This window comes from Desmodus rotundus, chromosome X, assembly GCF_022682495.2.
Source record: "Desmodus rotundus isolate HL8 chromosome X, HLdesRot8A.1, whole genome shotgun sequence".
NCBI lineage: Eukaryota > Metazoa > Chordata > Mammalia > Chiroptera > Phyllostomidae > Desmodus > Desmodus rotundus.
In genome coordinates, this window is record NC_071400.1 from 99,153,076 (window position 1) to 99,172,791 (window position 19,716).

A 19,716-nucleotide genomic window follows, 5' to 3' on the forward strand; every position below is an offset into this window, starting at 1 on the left:
CGGCGTCACTTTCCCACCTGCAGGCTACAGACACTATAAATGTATCTCCTAGCACGGTCACAGGGAACCAATGAAGTCATGGACATACAATGTTTCAAGAAGTGGCCAGGAATGCCGAAGGCTTGTATGGGGTAGCTGTTTGTAGTCACTCACTGTTTCATTACCACTGTGGTAGTGGTTATTGCTAGGGTGCTGGTGCTATTCCTCATGTTATGAAAATGCTGCCCGATATCCTATTAATATGCTGGAATTAATTGGTCAACGGACTCCTGGATGATTTATGATGCTATCTTCTTTATGCAAATGATTTATAAACATGGGGAAAACGATTTGTTTCCCTGTGAGGTGCAAATGCACGGTGACATAGTATCCAAAGCAGACTGAAAACCAGGAAATTAAGCTTCAGGCTCCGCGAAAGTGGTAACATTATTACCGACTTTGTGAAACCCAGAGGGGAACGCTTTATAGGCTAAATTAATTTACAGCGCCCAAATCAATACTCGACACAATGCCTGTGCGAATACGTATCGCGGCCCAACGTCCGGGCCTGCCTTGGCCCTGCCTGGGGTCTCCCAATCCTTTGCAGTCTGCGGTGATGTGCCGTTTACACCTCCAGGCTGACGTTGGGAACAGCCTCTTTCTGCAGAAGATGAGCTATTTTGTCACGAACGCAGCTGTAGCGAGCGGAAAGTCACGTAAGAAGAAACGGAGAGGCAGAAAAACCCACACGACGCATGTTTCCCCGTTTGTCGAGTTATCTGATGCCCTCCCTGCTTCTTGTGAAGCTTTGCAGCTGGGCACCCCTGAAGCGAATGTTTCACATCAAGAGCAGGCTGACGGAGGAGAAAGTAAATCTTTGAAGAGGAGGACTGAGCTGTAAGAACAGGGCATTGAAAAGTAACGCCAGTGAGAGCCGAGTCCCGGAGGGACACGTACACATGTGCTGTGTCTGCGAGCTCCATGGGCAAACGGGTGGGTTGGATGCGGGTCGAGGACCAAGAGCATGGAAAACGGTTTCAATGCCGACACTCACACGAGACGGGCAAAGGGGGACAATTAATTCAACTAACTTCTCATCTTTGTGTCCCTTGTGGCCACAACTTGCCTTTGTCCTCAATCACAGATGAGCTCTTGGTGTCGGCTCTGCCTTAGGAATTCCCTTCTCTACTGTTCATAGCTGGCATTTTCAGCATTGCCCGGGGAACAGGGGGCCCCGCCCACGCACCTGCATCCCCATCACCGCCCAGACCTGCGCAGCCGCAGCGAGAACAGTGGTCCTTCAAATGCAGAGATGCTTCGAGTGCGACCTGGAGCGACTTCCGGGTGAGAGACCGAGAGCTGTCGTCCAGGGGAATGAAGAGCCTCCTGCAGGCTGAGGTGGCCCGCGGCACGCACGCAGACAAGGTCATACACGGCAAGTCTGAGCGTACGTAGTACGTACTAAATTGTTAGGTTGCTGGGTGCAAAGACATCAGCAGACGAATTTATGCTTTGCAGGGGAGATGCCGGCTCTGCTCGCTCACACTTGCTGTCATAACTCCACGTGTGTGCGCTTCTGGTCAAAGAGTCCCCCACTGCCACCCCGATCTCGCGGACGGCGACCCTCCCCGACCAAGGCCACTGCCGCCGCTCACAGTCCTGTGCAGGAGAATCTAAAGTTCCGTGAGGATAGAAGCACAGAGAATCCCCAAGACAGACGCGTGCACCTTATCTGTGGGTAAGATAATTCCCTCTATTTCAAAATAACTTGTAACGTCCTTTCACTCGTCTCTTCCTCGTGGCCTCCCAGAAATGCGGCTTGCGACAAAGCCCCAACCTCACCTCAGGTCCACACAGCCAGGTGTTCTTCCTCTCAGTCCCTGCTCCAAGCTGCAAGGATTGTCAAAGGAGCTTATTTTCTGCGGGTTTTCTTCCTTCTCATGCACGGTGCATTTATCGCCGCGAATCAGATCCGTAAGTGAAATTCTTACTGATGGAGCTTGGCAGGTAGAAATACCAAGGCCGGCCACGCTCCCGGACAGCAACTCTGCCGTCCGATGACCCAAGTGGAAGGACTTCACACGCTGTGATTGTGTCATTTCCGTTCTCTTCTGGCTACTGTCTGGCGTCAGGTGAAAAAATATTATGACAAGTGTTCTCTCTCGAACAATTGTCTAGAAGCTGGAAAAGGGGGATGTGGGCGGGTATCAGAGTTTTCCGTGGCCGACTAAAAGGTCGACGTCTCGGAGCATTTGCTTTAACGTGTAAGGAATTGGTAACCTGCAGCAGCCATCCCCCCGGAATGAGACGCAGCGGGTGTGCCTGCCAGGAGGGAGCGCACAGGAAGGAAGGTCCGGGTGACGAGCAGCGAGCACCCAGCTGCCTCTGGGAACAGCGGAGGTTGCCGACTGGTTCCCTTTCCATGTGGTAGGGGCCGGGAGTCCCCATGGACCAGGTCCGTGTGGCATTGAGGAGTTGCGTGCGGTCCCGTCCCACTCTGTAACCTCCCTCTCCCTGTTTCCTACCGCTTCGGAGCAAGCAAAATTACATGGAGAGTCCCATCCTAAAGAAACACCTTCCGGGACAGTACGGAGATTCCTTAAAAGGCTAAACATCGAGTGACCCCTTGCCCCGGTGAGTCCACTTCTGAGTACTTGTCTGAAGAAAATGACAACGCTACTTGGAAACGACATTCGCAGCCCTGTGCTCACTGCAGAGTGAGTCACAATGCCCAAGAGCAGGCAGCCACCTGGGCGCCCCTGCGTGGATGCCTGGGTACAGATGAGGGGCGTGCATAAAGTGGGACATCGCGCAGCGGCTGGAAAGACTGAAGTCTGGCCATCTCTGCCAGTTTCCGGGGCCAAGAGGCTACCGTGCTCGCTAAGTGTAGTGAGTCACACAAAGACCAATGCCACATGCTTTCCCGTGCATGTGGAACCGACAACAAGCAAACCAACCAAACAAACTCTTAGAAACAGAGAAGATCAAAGGCTCCCAGAGAGGACGGGATGGGATGGGGGTGGGTGGAGAGGGCACAGCAGGATGCTCTGCCAGGGGTCTCTGGGTCCGCCATTCCCCTGCGTGAGCTCAGGGCTTTGTGCTCCTGGCCAGGAGGGACAGGTGCAGGAGTGGGTGCGGCCGCCCTCCCGGCCTGCTCTCAGGTGCTTTCGTGACTGCACAGGGGCGATCTCATCACCGCTGTCCACTCCCAGAGGAAGACCTGGCCCACTGAACCATCCGCTGCCGGTCACCCACATAGGGACGCTGGCCCACAGCCACCTGCGTGAGGGGGGTCTCAAGGGGCTTCATTCTTGTGAGGCCCTCAGAGACCCTGCAGAAAGGGCCTGGCCTGATACCAGCTGCGAAGACACGAGGCACGGCATCAGGCCACCAAACCCACGTCCCTCAGCTTCTGAGAGGCCCCAGCAGCCGATGGGCTGACCCACCAAAGCCAGGATCCATCGTTCTGAGCAAATGATAGGTGAGGATGGAGCCTGATTCATTCTCTCTCTCTCTCTCTCTCCCCCTCTCTCTCTCTCTCCCTCCCCCCCCACCCCGAAGCAACTTAAAAGTCTTTAAAAGTCGTAAAGTCTTAAAATAAAGCAGTAGGGTGAGAGTAAAACCCTGTTTGTGGCTCGAGTTGTAAAACGCTCTGCTGTCAGGTGAAAACCTTTGCCTGAATACTTCAGAGGCACAGGTACAGCTGAAGGAAGGGGTGCAGTGGGCAGCGGCGAGCGCCTGCCGGATGTGGCCGCCGGAACTCTGCCACGGCGCCCGGGAGTATGGGCCTTCGCATGGACAATGTGCTGAGCCCACCTGACTGGTGACCACTAAGGGATCTGTTCGTTTAGTGAAAACGGAAACCCGTGTGACCTTTTTAGGGCTCAATCTAATATGGCTGTGCTTACAGGCCGATCCAAAGGACACTGTAAACAGACAAGCAACACAGAAATAACGCACAAGTACCGAGAACAGACTCGTGATGGCCTGGCCTCATGAGGGGTGAGGAAGAAGTACACGCTCACAGTTTTTGTTTGAAAGCAAGAACCCCCCACCCCCACCCCAAGCCGCTGGCCCCCAAACCGAGATGGGGCAGGAATTTTCCTTCGTACAGGCGGGAGGTGGGGGGTGCAGCAGAGTTCTATTTCACCGTTCGCCTTACTGTCCATGGTGTCCATTTCTCTTTGGAGGACACAGAACCTGGGGCTCTAAGCCTGACCCGGCTCCGATTCAGGTTCCCTCACATGGCTGTGCGTACATGCCAGCTGCACGCAAGCTCCACCCGTAACCGTGGCCCTGCTCACGGCCACAGTCCCAGCCACGGACACCAAACCGCTGGCAGGACCTACCTCTCCTGTCTGCCGCTCCCTGTGCCCGCAACACCATTCACAGCCTCACGTAAATCTCGTTCTGCTGGGGGGACACACCCCAATCCTGGCTGTGCATTGCACAAGACCGGTCTTTCCCGTCTGCTCCTTCCCATGCCCCACAGCTGCAGAACTAACGGGATGGAACATCAGACTTTGTGACGACCCATGATTGCCCAGAGATGGGGGGGTTCGCTGGTCAGGGCATCTTGCAGAAATGGTGAGGTGGGCTGTGGCCACTGGCCCCATGCACCCACCCAGCACCTTCCCAGGCTGCTCAAGCCCTTGACCTGCACCTCCCTCGGGACACCCACTTGTCTCTGTCTATCCCCTTCCAGGTCTCCTGAAAGAATATGAAGTGCCTTAGTAGCCAAAAGTTCTCTTAAGTGTTACCACCATTGCATCTCTCGCCCAAGATACATTCGGCACATTGTCAGTATCCCAAAATGTAACTGGGGAACGAAACAGCTCTCTCCCTGTGGTCTACTGCTGAGCACTCACCTGTGTGATGCGGCCTTTCCCCCTCCCCGGGCAGCGGAGGGTGAGGCTCTGCCCGACTGCCTGCCCAGCCAGCCTCCACGAACTCTGCAGCCTGAGGTGCATTCAACCTTCCCCAAGCCTCACCTGCCTTGCCCACAGGACAGGAGCAGCGACCCAGCCACACACGCTGCACACAGCACAGAGGGGGTGAAGGTCACGGCCGGGCACGGGGCACACGCTTCTGAGCTGGTAGCTGTGCTTATGGAGGAAGGGCGACCTCACCTCGACCTGCATCAGAGCTGCAGGGTTTTGGCCGTCCCTGCGTGGTCTTCCGGTGAGCCCCCTTCAGGGCCCTCACACCACGTGCGAGGGGTCAGTCCTTCCTCAGCTGTCACTGCAATGCAAGATGAGCAGCCACCCAGCTGAGGAAGGCAGGAACCACCCCCAGAGTGGACTGCGATGGGCCGTGGCGCAAGACTAAGTCATCAAGGCTCTCTGGGATGAACGTGCCTTCACGGGGACAGAGACACCTGTGGTGGGGAGGGCCGTGCTTCGTGCACTCAGGGCGCCTCCTGCACGGTTGAAAGCAAGCCCTCACAGCGACGGAGATCGGCTCTCCCTGCCACTTCTGTCTGAGCTGCCTCTGGGGCACGGGGCGCTTCGGTGCCAGCCAGCGCCCCCCTCTGAATTTAGTCCGTAATTCCACAGGACACTACAGTCCACTGCTGGGGGATACTAAAGGGCTCTTCTTACAGAGAAGGGATGACCCTCAGATGCTCGAGTACACGGAACGGGAAAACAGCAGAGCCGTCCGGGCAAATTAATGCCATGGCTCAGGGGCAGGGGGTTGTACTTTTTGGCAAAAAAAAAAGCAAAAAACCAAAAAACACTGAAACACCAAAACAGCAAAAACAAAAAATAACCACTCATCTCTTCACATTAGATCAGACGCAAAAGCAGATCTGAAACACTGAAGAAATGCTCCTTGTTCTGTTCGGGGGAGACCAGTAACGAAAACGACTGGAAGTGATACATTTAGCAAGTCAGAGTAGGCGTCATCCAAGTTAATGTGTAAGTGTGGGCGTGCCCGCACGGGCTTGCGTGCCACCCAAGCGAGTCCTCAGAGAGAGTTGTGGACGAGGCCTGTTCCATCGGAAAAATCACACTCATTGAAGACGTAAGTATTGCACTGGTTCACACCACGACGTATTCTCCTCATTTGCACCACAAAGCAGCAGAAAATGTAACCGGTCGACAGGCAGCACTTAGGAAGGAAAAATGAAAGCAGGCAGGCCTGTACGGGAAAGCCCTGAGTACAATGTATTCTTTCTTTCGATACATCTCACCGGGCGGAACGCTCTGGGTTCGTCTTTCCTGAATTCCTCATCTGTCCTCATTTCTGCTAGTTTTACAGAATCACAGAGCACTACGGAAAAACAAACAAACAAACTTGGAACTTGCCTCATCTGAATTCCTCCTGAGCAGGGGGCAGACAGGGAGCCTAGAGACTTAAGCCAGGGGTCAACCTCACAGGCGTAGTTAAAGAGTCAGAAGTCAGGATACGGGGCCAGTGTTCTTGCTCCTTGGGACGGGGCTCCTTCCAAATTTAAACAAAGCAAAAAAAAAAAAGAAAAGAAAGAAAGAAAGAAAAGAAAAGAAAAAAAGGGGAAAGCAGAACTCGTTCCTGAAGCCAGCTCAGCAGGGGAACATCATCACCGTCGATTTGCCGTATAAAGCAGACCAACAAGCACATGATGGAGTGCTTGGTCCATGCACACCCAAAACTAGAACTAATACAAATAACACTGGGTGGAAACTGGGATTGAGCAGTGACATTTAAAAAGAAAACTACCCTCAACAACCAAAACACGTGGCAGTGTTCAAGTATTTCTCTAACACCTAGGCTGGAAGGTTAAAAACAACCCATGTGGTACCCAAAGAGAACAGGAAGGAAAAACAGGAGAGGAAAAAAAAAATGGGAAAGAGAGCAAATATACAAAACTTTCATGCGGCCTGGTTGACTAGTGACATTTGGAGCATTTTGTCCAGACGGACGGAGCGATGCTGACCCAAGACGATGTCCCTACAGAAGGCTGGACCTGGACGGGAGGGTTTTCCATGCCTCGGCTTAACCCGCCTCTTCTTGCTTTCCCCGCATCACAGAATCAACGCAAGATCTCCCAGCTGTGCAAGAGGCAATCGGAGAAAGCTTGCTCGGGGTTCCCATAGACATACGCAAGCCAAGTCCTTTACAAACAGCCTGGAGAACAAGTCTCCCCAGAACTCTGCAGAAACAAAACGCCCCGTGTGTAGAGATAGGGTCTTCGGAGGAAGGAGAAGGAACAAGGGCCTCTGGAAGCCTCAGAGACTCGGCAAGAGGACCACAAGCTGCAGAAGGAGGACACAGAGCGGACTGTGGCAGCGATGACGCCCCGGCGCCCACAGGACACCCCATGGAAACCGCACCCAGGCTGTTCCCGGCGGCGTGTCTTCTGCAAACCCACCACTTCGCAATTGTGCGACAGAGAAGGTGCTGTGCACACTTCACTGTTACTAGAGTCCGTGAGATGAGGACTCACACTTGGGCCCCCTTCTCCACTCATCCCTGTGAGCACCGCCCCCCCGCAGACAGCCCTGGTGACCTATCCATCCCTGGGCCACCACTGTCTTGCCCTCCCGGTCAGCCCCTCAGAAAACAAAACCACGTGTACTGTCTAAAAAGGCATCGGGAGCGAGGTGGACATGCACAGAGATTCAGGCAGAAGGAGGAAGACACCCAGCGGCAGCTTACAGACGCAGTGAAGACAAAGACACACGTACCAACGCCCCAGTCCATCTCCTCGGCCGCATCCCCGTAAGCGCCATGCTTGCTTTTCCCGGCAAAGTCCTTGGAGGAGAAGAGGGCCGTGTGCACCTGAAGGCAGGAAAAGACGAGCAGGAAGGGCGTCTCGGCATTCCTGGGGGGAAAAATCCGAGAGCGACGTCAGCACGCCTGCCGCCGTTCTCACCAGGGTCAGACTATTTTTGCACCGACGCGGGGTCAAGTACCTCCTTGAACTCGGGTGGACAGCCTGCATCTCTACGTGGCAGGCTCATCATCCACAAACACTGCAGTGCCAGTGAAGCCTTGTCCTAATGCTAACACCCTCACACACCCCAAACGCTGACTCGATGTGTTACCTTGTCCCAAAGGTGACTGCACATGCTCAGCTTGCTGCCTGCCCTGCAGAGGTGCTCAATGATATTGCCCACGGAAGGAGCACATCTGTGAAAGGGTGGGGTGGGTGGACGGATGGATGGGCAGATGAAGGGATGGAAGGGTGATGGATGGATGGATGGATGGATGGATAGATGGATAGATGGTAGGAAGCACGCATGCATGCATGCATGGATGGATGGGTGGGTGGTTTCATGAATGGATAGAAGGATGGATGGATGGGTGGATGGATGGATGGGTGGGTGGATGTGTGGGTAGAGGAATGAATGGGTGGATGGATGGATGGGTGGGTGGATGGGTGGATGTGTGGGTAGAGGAATGAATGGGTGGGTGGATGGGTGGATGGGGGGTGGATGGGTACATGAATGGATGGATGGATGCATGGATGGATGGGTGGGTGGTTTCATGAATGGATAGAAGGATGGATGGATGGGTGGATGGATGGGTACATGAATGGATGGGTGGATGAATGGATGGATGGGTGGATGTGTGGGTAGAGGAATGAATGGGTGGGTGGATGGATGGATGGATGGATGCATGGATGGGTGGACGGGTACATGAGTGGAAGGATGGATGGGTGGGTGGATGGATGGATGGATGGGTGGATGTGTGGGTGGGTGGATGGATGCATGGATGGGTGGGTGGATGTGTGGGTAGAGGAATGAATGGGTGGGTGGATGGGTGGATGGGGGGGTGGGTGGGTACATGAATGGATAGAAGGATGGATAGATGGGTGGACAGGTACATGAATGGATGGATGGATGGATGGATGGATGGATAGATGGATAGATGGTAGGAAGCACGCATGCATGCATGCATGGATGGATGGGTGGGTGGTTTCATGAATGGATAGAAGGATGGATGGATGGGTGGATGGATGGATGGGTGGGTAGATGGACGGGTACATGAATGAATGGATACAAGGATGGATGGATGGATGGATGGGTGGGTACATGAATGGATGGATGGGTGTGTGGGTGGATGGGTGGATTGGGGGGTGGGTGAGTAGACGAGTGCAGTGTGTGGCACGACACTGGCTGTACGAGCCCAGCACCACTTACACGCATTCCTTCTCTCACTAGACCCTGCGCTGGGCCAGGTCACTTATATCCCTGTGCCCCTGGTACCAGCACAGATGACACTGCTTGAACTTTGTAAAGTAGCACATGTTCCTTTCCTGACCATAGGAAAATGAGAATATACCTTTAAGACAAAAATGAAGACAGGAGACTACGAAAGCCGCCTCCTCCCCACATAAACGAGAATTTGTGTACTAGACTTCAGTTGGGACGCTGATTTTGGTCTCGCCCACGCCCTCCCCGCCACAGCAGGTGGGGGCTGGCCGTGCTGGCCCTGTCACAGAGCGCCCCGCCGCGCTGTGGGGGCGTTCCCCGGGGCAGCGGTGCCTGAGGCGCCGTGGCGTGCCATCACCGTGTGCGGCTCCTGCCCGCCATGGAACACGTGCAGACGCCACACTACTAGCACACCACCTGGGCCCACCCTCACCCCCAGGCCCCTTGCGAACACGAACTACAGTGCCCCAGTTCCTCCACACGCTCCTGCGCAGAACCGGCGGAGAAGTGCGCCTGGGACGCTTCTGGTTTCAAACTGCTACCTGCATTCACGCAGGAACGGTCCGAACCCGGAGGGAAGAAGATACTGAACTACTACGGGGAAAGTTTTTTTTTTTTAAAGATTCACCATGTCCCTGTGTTTTCGGAGATATGAAATAAGGAACAAGTGAAGTCGTCCTGATGGGAAACCAATTTCCAAAGTGCCTTTAGAAAATCAATCACAGTTGTTTTAATTTACTGGAGGACGATTTCAACCGTCTGGATGACGAGTTTTTCTTGTCTCTCCTCCTCCCTCCTCCTCTTCCTCCTTCTCTTCCCTCTTCCTTCTCCATCTCCTCCTCCTCCCCCACCTCTTCCTCCTCCTCCCATTCACTGACAAATGCCAGAGACCTGGATGCCCCCCCACCCCCGCTCCCATGGCGACAGGTAAACCTCCCTCCATAACTGGACTTGGCTGCGACACGCTCAGCCTGGAATGGGGAGCTCATCTGAAGAATCCCTCCATCCCCAAATTCTCGTCCTGTCGGCCCATGAAGCTACCCAGCAAGCGGGTGGTGCCTGCCTTTCGTGAGCAAGGCTGTTCTTTGATTAACCCTTGCACCTTGGAATCTGCATGCGTGTCCGCATGTCTGTCATCTTGATGTTTCATTTACGTGTCTCACCACAAATTAAAATCAATGATCACCCCTATTCCTTTCTGGCTTAAACTCTTAGTGGAACAACTACCATCAGCCCACGACCCCTTTATTCCCGAGATGGCTCTGTGCCAAACCGCAGCATCCGTCAGGGCCTCACCTCCACCGCCCGGTGGGACGTGAGGATGGCTGGGTTGCAGGGGCTCGGTAAATGCGTTTCAGGATTCCGACTGTGGTGAACGACCCTGGCAGGAGGGCAGGGTACAAGGTTGCCTCTCCCAGTGACACGCAAGTCGGCTGTCACAGCTTTCAGGTGTCATTGCTGCACTAGCAATGTTTGTAGAAAGACACATTGACTTACCGCACAACTAGAGACCACAGAGAATGGCTGGGGGGTCTCGTCCCCATGACCCTGCACTCCCTCAGGGCCCAACTTTTGCACAGAGGTGCTCTCTACCCTGGTCCTCCTACTTTCCACAATTCCGTGCCTTGGTGGCCTCCTTGCAGAGAGCTATGTTTCCCAGAGCTGGAAAAAGGACAGCCTGACCCTGTGCAACATCAGAGACTAAAAGCAGAACTCCAGGCCGCTTCCCGATTTTGGATGTTTCGCAATTGCCCGATACGTCTCCATCCCGTGACGTGGGCGTCCTGCGCCAGTGTGGCCGGGATCCCCTAAGAAACCTTCAGTTCCTCCCCCCGGCACTAACACCAGGGGTTTCTTGCTAACTAAGGTGTGTTAAGGACGACCTGTCTGTCGGGCTGCTGTACAGTTTACAGCATGGGGTGAGCTTGTCACGTAGCTGTCTGTCTGTACAAGCATCTCCCCCCAGGAAGTTTGACCCCCAGGGAGAAAGTCGGGGTGAGGGAGCGTGGCGTGCATGCCCGTATGTCCCAAAGCATTTCCCTCCTCAACTGGGGCACACGCACTGGAGCCCCAGGGCACGCGGCCCGTGTGCGGCTCAGCACGCCTCGTGGGAGCGTGTCACACGCCAGTGAAGCCTCTCTGCCTCCCGTGCCTGTCCTTCCTGTCTTCCCACGTCACCTTGGCCACTCACGCAGTGATCCTGGAGGACAACTCCTTCCTGCGCCACGGTTCAGAGGGACAACGGAAAGCGTTCCCGTGACTTTCCTCACCGCCTCGGCAGCAGGAAGTGCACGGGAGCTCTGCCCCCAGAAACGACGCTGCGTGACCCACCGTCGGATGAAGCGGGCGGCGTCCTCCGTCAGCCTCTGCGTCAGGTTGTCGTAGGACAGGGGCTGCTGGGAGACGTCGCGGTTGTGCAGCAGCAAGCAGTTGAGCGGCCGGAAGTAGTGCAGGAAGCCCAGCAGGGCGCCCAGGATGGCGGCGGCCAGCAAGAGCAGGCAGGTGAAGACGAGGCCCGGCACGCGCAGCAGCCCCAGCCAGCGCAGCGCCGCCAGGGTGAGCAGGGCGATGGCGATCACCTGCAGGGGCACGAAGGCCAGCAGCCGGATGGCCGACGTGAACACGCTGCCCTGCCCGGGCTTGCAGTCCCGCAGGTTGGTCACGGGGATGCCGTGGAAGTAGTCGAAGCCGTGGCTGGACGGGTGGTGGCAGAAGTCGCTGTTGTTGCGGCAGTGGGTGCCCAGGTGCCACTTCCCTGGGGAGACAGGCGGGCCCCACGCTCAGTCCCCAAAGGCGCCCTGGCTTGGGCGCCGGCTTCCCCAGCCCACGGGCCGAAGAGGAGGAGCTTCCCGCCTGTTTATCAGCCACCCCCCTGTTCTGTGCAGCCCTCCAGTTCCCTGCTTCCTTTACTGCAGACACGAGGGCACTAACCCGTCACTCCACCAGCGAAGAAGAAGGAAAGTAGTGGAGAATCTTTTATCACACCATCATAAGCACGTAATTCTGTAACATAGCGATGTCACACACAAGCACACCCCAGCACAGGTTAGGTAAAATGCTCCAATGGCCGTCCAGCTCGTGTGAGACAGTCAGTACCCTGGCCAACACACCCAGTAAGCCTTCCTTGGGCCGGGCCCTGTATTAAATGAGCCTATGTAACTATGTCCTTCTGAGATAGATGATTGTTTAAAAACACATTTTCTTAAAATTAAAGTCTCGCAACCGACTTGATTGTGTTCCCTGAATGTTGAAGGTGGAAATGAGTCCCTTTCCAAAAATCTGCCCCCAAGGCATGAGGAAATCACGCTCATCACTCCGCAATGATTTTAAAAGCTCTGAACATTTCTTATAAAATGTTAATTATACCACTAAACGAGTGAGGGCCTCACCAAAAAAAAAAAAAAAAAAGAAAAAGAAAAAAGATGATGGTTTTCCGACAACATGGGTGAGGCACGAGAATGGTAACTGCACCCCTGTGAGAGTTGGCAGGGTCCGCCTTGTGGACCCCAGGCTATCTGCTAAAGGGGGGACCCAGCATGCCTACCAATGGCATACAATCCACACGGCAATCTCGACTGAGACAAATTGTTGTACAACCAGGTGCTAGCATGAAAAAGTAAAATGCAGACCTTCATCCCTAGCGTGCTGCGCCCACTGGTTTTGCATGCTCCGAGTATAACTGTATCCGTTGTCTGTCATCCGTTCCCTCCGTCTGTCTCACTCATCCACCTGCCTGTCGTCCACTTCATCTACTGCTCCGTCTCCTCCTGTCTGTGTCTGGTCCTTATCCACCTTGTCATCTACTTAGCTATCCATCCATCCATCCACCCATCCATCTACCCGTCATCTACCTCATCTATTAATCTACATATCTTTGTCTCTCTCTATCACTCGTGTCATCTGTTTCTCCATCTACCCACACACCCATCTGTCTGTCCATCTCTCTGGGTGCGTACCATTACCCATCTATCATTCCTTCCATCCATCCATCCATCCATCCATCCATCCATCCATCTCAGCTCTGGTCTACTATATATGCATCTATCCATCCACTATTCCTACCCATCTATCCATCTCGCCACCCATCCACTATGCATCTGCACCTTCAACGACACATGCATCCTTATTCCTGTTTCTCCATCCTTCCATCCACCCATCCATCCATCCATCCACCCATCCATCCACCCATCCATCCACCCACCCATCAACCCACCCACCCACCCACCCATCTTCCATGTATCCATCTACCATCCATGCATCAACCCACGTACACAATAACACATATTTATACATTCAAATAGCCCAGGCATAAACCCACACACACAATAACCCCCCCCACACACATACAACAACACATATCTATACATTCAAATAGCCCAGGCGGGAGCACTGTGCTCTAGTTCAGAACTCAAGTCATTTTGTTCCTATTGCAAGTTGTGCCCACTACATCAGCCATGTGGACCCTGAAGTGCTGCCTGCCCCTCGGCCCCGCTCAGCCCGCCCAGGCCCCGCCTCTGCTCCACAGCTCCACACACCTATCAGGGCGGTCGCATAGCCTTGGTTCTTCAGAAGTCTGGCGAACGTCACCTCGCTCTCGGGAAGTCCTCCGGAAGAGGCCAAGAAGAGGAAAACTCCAGTCCGGGACTGTGACGCCATCCCTGAAGTAGGAGAAAGCAAGCATCAGGCCCGGGCATCTGGGAGCCCGGAGCTGGGAGGCTGCCCGCGGAGGGGGGAGGCCCATGGCCGGTGAGGTGGGTACCTGAGCGGATGGGGTACCGGCCCGTCATGAAGGCCGCCCTGCTCGGGGTGCACAGGGGCGATGCTGCCAGGTGCTGCGTCAGCTTCACGCCCTCTTTGGCCAGCCGGTCGATGTTGGGGGTCCTAGGACAGAGGACCCACGGTGTTCACGATGATGTGGCAACAGCCGCTTTCTCGGCAGCTTTTTATAACGAGTCACCTCTCAGAAATCCAGGGACAGTGAGGGTTGTGCGGGGTGGAGAGAGAGGGGGAAAGCAGGAGGGGGACGCAGACCCCAGACCCGGAGTGAGAAGGGACAAACCCACGTGGAGGCCTCGCTGGCCCGGGTCTCACTTGCTCAGGGCCCCGTGTGCCGCAGAGGACGCTGAGCTCAGGCCGCTTCCCTCGTCCCGGGTTAGAGCGGAGGAGCACATCTGGAAATGAGCTCGTCCGAGGAGGGGCAGAGAGATAGCTCAAAGCCTTTCGCCGTCCCCCACCCCCCACCAGGTAGCTCCATGCGCCCAAATAAGAAAGCCTGAAGATAGCTCAGCTCCTGCTTCCCAACCACAGCCAAGGGGAAGCCCCTGACCAGTCTCGGACACCTCTGCTCTGGCAGCTCCTGCCTCGGGGCGAAGGAAATCATGGGGTTGTGTGTGTGTGTACACCCGTGAACAGCAGCGACCAGCAAGCGTGGCCCCGGACGAGGGGCGGCACACTCATGGGAAAGAGCCACAGGCTGTGAATCACTCGCACGCTTGGTCAGCTCGTGGTTTTAGCAAATGCTTCCTCATGGACTGTGTTCTAGGGTGGTGTGTTATGCAGGCTAAGCCATCCTGGGCCCCTTCTCAGGAAGGGGTGGGCCGCCACCTCGGACTCCCAGGCATTCAGACACAGACGGGCCCTCGTGGTCCAGGAACTGGCAGCCGTGGTGGTGAGGAGGCAGAAAGGATGCAGGTCCAAGGGGACAGGAAACAAGCTGAGGTGGGACAGGGCCACCATGAACCCCCCCCAAACCAAGTGGGAGGCCAAGAACATGAGACAAAATACATGGAGTGAACCAAAGGGAAGGAAAAATGAGCATATGGGGGAAAGCAGCGGAGGAGCAGCCGGTAAGAAGGAACTAGTGTGGTATCTTTCTAGTGATTGCACTGAGCGTATCCGACAGACAATGCTCGTTCCCACACGGCCACGTTGGCCTGCCTGACGCCTGTCTCTGCCTGGGTCTCCGTGAACACGCACACTCGGCATGCGAAAGCGTGGGCTCTAAAGGCTTTTCGCGCAGGTGGCCGCCCTGCCCGGAACAGCTGCCTGTGCACGGAGCCACGGGCTCCCACCGTGGCTGCCACATGGCCCTACCTGAGGGTCTTGTTTCCGTAGCAGCCAGGGTCTCCGATGCCCAGGTCGTCGGCCATGATGAGGACAAAGTTGGGCTTTGGGGCCGCCCGGCTCCGAGCCTCACACAGGAAGAACAGCAGCAGCAAAAGGCTCTTCATCTTCCTGCAAAGGACAAAGGCCGAGGTGAAGGGTGTGTGTGTGCGTGTGGTGGGCCGTTCGGCTCCTTCTCTCAAACCTGCCTCCCTCCCCGCACACGTTTCCGACGAGGCAGCCCGTGGCCAGAGCCGTACACTCAAAGACATCGCTGGGCGAAGCACGTCACCCTCTCTCTGCTGTGTGTTTCTTCCCAAAGCAAACCTTTCCTTCGGCTTGGACAGCGCTGCCGCCCCGTCTATACCCTGGACCAACATGGAGCATGTGCTTGGACGAATCAACTCGGCCACCCCTGCAGTCTCTATAGAAGGTGGGCTCCACCGTCAGCTAAGCATTGCCTCCCAGGGCCCTGGAAACACACTGTTTTCAGAAAGATCACATTTTCAGTCCGATTTTCTTTCTAGTATTGGCTGGGAGATCGGCCTAGTAGCTTTTTAAAGGGAAACAGAGACAGGAGCCAATCCTTCCAAACTCAAGGAGCTCGGGGTGCACAGCCTGGGTGGCCCTGGCTGCTGGCTAAGGGGCCAGACCCAATAGTCACAGGGCGGGACCCTGCCCGGCTGGTGTGGCTGCCACCAGGGCACGCGCTGAGCGGAACGCCTTCCATCCCTTTTGAGAGCCCGGGGCAACCTCCATGGACAGATGGGGAGGCGAGGCGGCCCCCTTCCCAGCAGGACTGCGGGCTCTGTGCGGGCAGTGGCCGGGTGAACGGGCGCCAAAACACGCCACGTGCAACCGAGAATGGATGCCGGCTCTGCTGAATGAACAGCTGCTCACCCTAACTCGACCAAAGAGACGATTCCAAAGGGCCCTGAGCCGTTTTCTAGGTGGCTGGAAGGTCTCACCCGTACTGGAAGGATGCAGACATTAGCAAGCATCTCGAAATACAAGGAGACATGGATTTGAAGGTTTCCAAAGACGCCCATTAGCAACGCCCAGGGAACGCTTAGGGTGGGCACGTCAGGGGTCCCTCAGGGGATTTCCGGGCGTGCGAACGGGTAACGCACACCAGCCACGTATAAAGGGGATGCTTAATACCCCGCTGCCCCGTGACAATGCAGCCCCTAACACTCGCAGCGGAGGAGACGGGGGCGCCGCTGAGGGGTGTGTCCAGCCAGTTCACATTCTCACGCATCCCCCACAATTATTCTCACAACACTTTTCGTTAGGAGTCAGTGGTGGGAATTCATACACGTCATTTAAAAATACGCCGCTCGGCTCGCCAACCATGCGAAGGCGAATTTTGGGTTTGCACATCAAGGTGGAAAATGGCAGGAACAGGAAAATGTACGTCTGGGAGCCCAGAGAAACACGATTCCGAGCGAAGTTCAACGGGGCAACATTCAGGCTCTGTGTGCGCCTTGAAACCCCACCACCGTTGCCGTTAGTCCGAGACCTCCTCGGGGCAGCTGAGCTGTTTGACTAGACTCAAACGGCTTCTGAGTTCTCCCAGACAGATTTGCTTCTGCTGGGGTTTTACTTTTCTTGGACATGCACAGAACTGTATAATATATAACATATATGTACGTAGACAAATACACACACACATATGTATAGCATACGTAACATTATATATGTATATATGAGTCAGAGAATCACTCGGGGACATGACATGATTTCCTCCACGTGCAAAGGGCTGAGTCCTGCGAGGCCGGGCCCTGTTTCTGGCACATTTGTCTCCCTTCCGTGAAAAGCCTCACTGTGGGGTGCAGCAGAGTCTTGTGAACGGCAGGGCTGAGGCGTGGAGGGGGCCGTGACCCCCTGACCCAGAAGGCAGGGGAGACAGCGAGATGTTCTTCGGGGTGGCAGGCGTGTCTGCTGGGCACCCTGAGGCCGTCAGGCTGCCGCTTGGCGGCACATGGATGGGGCAGCGGCTGGAGCGGGCGTGCATGCCGTGACCATAACCCCGCCACGGTGCTGGTGCCCGGGCAGGGTGCGGGCAGGGCAGCAAGGACAGCGGGGCCCCTGGAATGCCATCGGTAGAAGCTGCTCGCTGACTTTCAGACACAGACCATGCTCCGTGTGCTCGGCCTGGCTCGCGCTCTCGGAAAAGGTGCCAGGGGCGGGAAGCAGGGAGACAGGAAGAGTCTGGGGCACACAGGGTCGGATCCTCTCCGAGACAAAGTTGGGGGGCCCGTTGCATGGCTGTGCGCTCCTCAGAAACAGGTGCACCGAGTTCCTGCGCCTTGTGGTGAGAGAGTTAGGGCACGGACAGAGCTCGGGCAGCGAAATGAAGCCCAAGAGGGGCGAAGCCCGTTCGTCACGATTTACGTCTGTGCTAATTTCTGCATCGCCCAGTGGTTCTGGTTAGCCCACGGGGAGAGTGCACCATTCCTCAACCCTCGAAAGGGGCCTCGGGCAGACACTCTCGGGCCTGGGGTCGGAAGTACCGCCGGCCCCATTAGGACCGTTTGAAGATCTGAGTTTGTTCATCGCCCCTTAGGATCCCACTACCTATAAATTATCACGACGGCAAGGAAGCAGCCCTTACTGTTTCCCACGAGCATGAATCACAACACAGCCGTCATAGAGAGATTTTACATCATTCAGAGGGACTCCGCTGATGGGAACACTTCGCCACGCGATGAGCAAGCTCCAAAATCTGAAAAGCACGGCATGTTTACTTAAAGAACACTGTGACGTTTCTGAGCAAATGGAATGTGGCCCGAAAGTGAGATAAAAAAAAAAACGATTTTGAGAAAGGAGCTGTTCCTCAAACCGAATTGTAATCAAGGAGAGAGACGAAAGGACGTTCTCCTCACTGGAGATGGAACTGCATTAAATTTGTTGATTAAATTGGCTGATTAAAGAGGAAATTTGCACTGGGCTGACGGTAATGACCGTGGTGTGGGTCTGTGCGGCTCATGCTGAAAAGGCTCATTGAAAACCAGGGAAAAGCCTTCATTACAAACCATATTGTATTTGGAAGAAAAAAAAACCCGGAGCTTTTGCTCAATTCACACTACGGAGAAATCAAATTTGGTTAACAAAGTGTTACCTAACAGATGTCCCGTTTTATTTAATCTCACAGAGGAAAACAGTCTGATATGTGGGCAGGGAAGAAATAACATCTAAGTAAGTTTTCCAACAGGGGTCTTACAGATGTCAACACCTACCCACACTGCTTGTGATTTTCCCGAGAGGAGTGTCCAGGCCCTCTTTCTTCCGTGAGCCCCGTGTGGGCCGGCTCGCAGGGGGGAGCCGGCCCCCGGTCCTTGGATTTCGCCGTGCACTGCTTTACACCCACACGCACACCCACGGAGCCTGGTGAATTCATGTAGGGGTACCACGAAGGAAACAGTGTTTTTTGAAAAGTCAGTCCTACGCAAGGTCTTGGCTTACATGTGACATCTTCAGAGCAGCGGTAAAACTCGACGTCCCATGAGACTGGGGACTCTCGGGCCCCAGCCAGACCCCCAGCCAGGCCCCCAGCCAGGCCCCCCCACCTGGGCCCCCATGTCACTGGCCCATTGGCCACAGCACATGGTGTACAGGGAGAGCAGCACCGCGCATTTGGGGGTGATGAGGTCGAGAGCTGCAGCTCTGGCGTGTGACGTTCGAGCCCTTGCAAAGGGCCCCCAGGGAGCTGTCACTCGGGTGCATGAAGAGCTGGCACGGGCAGGGGTGCCCTGGATGCCTGGCCGCCTGGCCTGCCAGCTTTGCCTGGGCTCTGGGCCGCAGCCCCTCCCACCGTGCGACTCTGCCCTCTCAGGTCTCCCTGCGCAAGGGGGTCTTCTTAGGGACCCTCCCTCCAGTCCCACCCCTGTCACCGCCCGACGCCCGAGGCCTGCTTCCAGGCCCAGGATAGGCGTGTGTTCAGGCATGGGAGGTGACGCTTAGCTGGGCGGCCCACAGGAAAGCGTGGAAAACCAGGTGCAGAAATGTGGCGGAGAAGGAAAAGCCCGCAGTTTGCACATGGAGGGCTGGTCCCCATCCTGCTGTTCTCCCCGGTCCTGGCTGGACGTGTCCCCAGTCCTCTGCGGCTGTCCTGTCTGGGCCCCCACACTTGCCTTATGGGGCAAGAGCCCTGCAGCTGGGCGGTGACTTGGTACAAAAAAACGATATTATTTCAGCTGTGAGGCAGCGGGGCCCAGCCTGACCGAGTGAACGACGGGATTAGGGAAGACGGCAAGGAGGGTCAAAGCCGCAGGACACCCCGCTCAGTGTGTGGCCACCCAGCTGCTGTTCCTGAGCTCACACTGCAGCCAGCCAGTGAGTCCCGCTGTGGGCAAGGTGGGCAGAGAAAGGTCACTCAGCCGGGGTGGCCTGCTGGGGAGGGCGGGGCCCCTCCCTGCCTGCCCCAGGCTGTCACAGCTGCTGCAAAGCAGCGTTGAACACCTAAGAGATGCGCGTGTAACTTGCAGGGCCTGTAAGG

At 55.6% G+C, this 19,716-nt stretch overlaps 1 protein-coding gene across 10 annotated transcripts in view; it reads right to left on the bottom strand.

Moving 5' to 3' along the window:
• Positions 1-19,716, bottom strand: part of LOC139440241 (steryl-sulfatase-like) — a 113,574-nt gene that overhangs the window by 45,994 nt on the left and 47,864 nt on the right. For all 10 annotated transcript variants that reach the window (XM_071220346.1, XM_071220344.1, XM_071220343.1 and 7 more), the window contains exons 3-7: positions 15,210-15,350; positions 13,876-13,997; positions 13,652-13,774; positions 11,448-11,871; positions 7,647-7,783 (exon numbers count right to left, since the gene is read on the bottom strand). In XM_071220346.1, the coding sequence (XP_071076447.1) occupies positions 7,647-7,783; positions 11,448-11,871; positions 13,652-13,774; positions 13,876-13,997; positions 15,210-15,350 (947 nt within the window). The remainder of the gene's footprint in view (positions 1-7,646; positions 7,784-11,447; positions 11,872-13,651; positions 13,775-13,875; positions 13,998-15,209; positions 15,351-19,716) is intronic.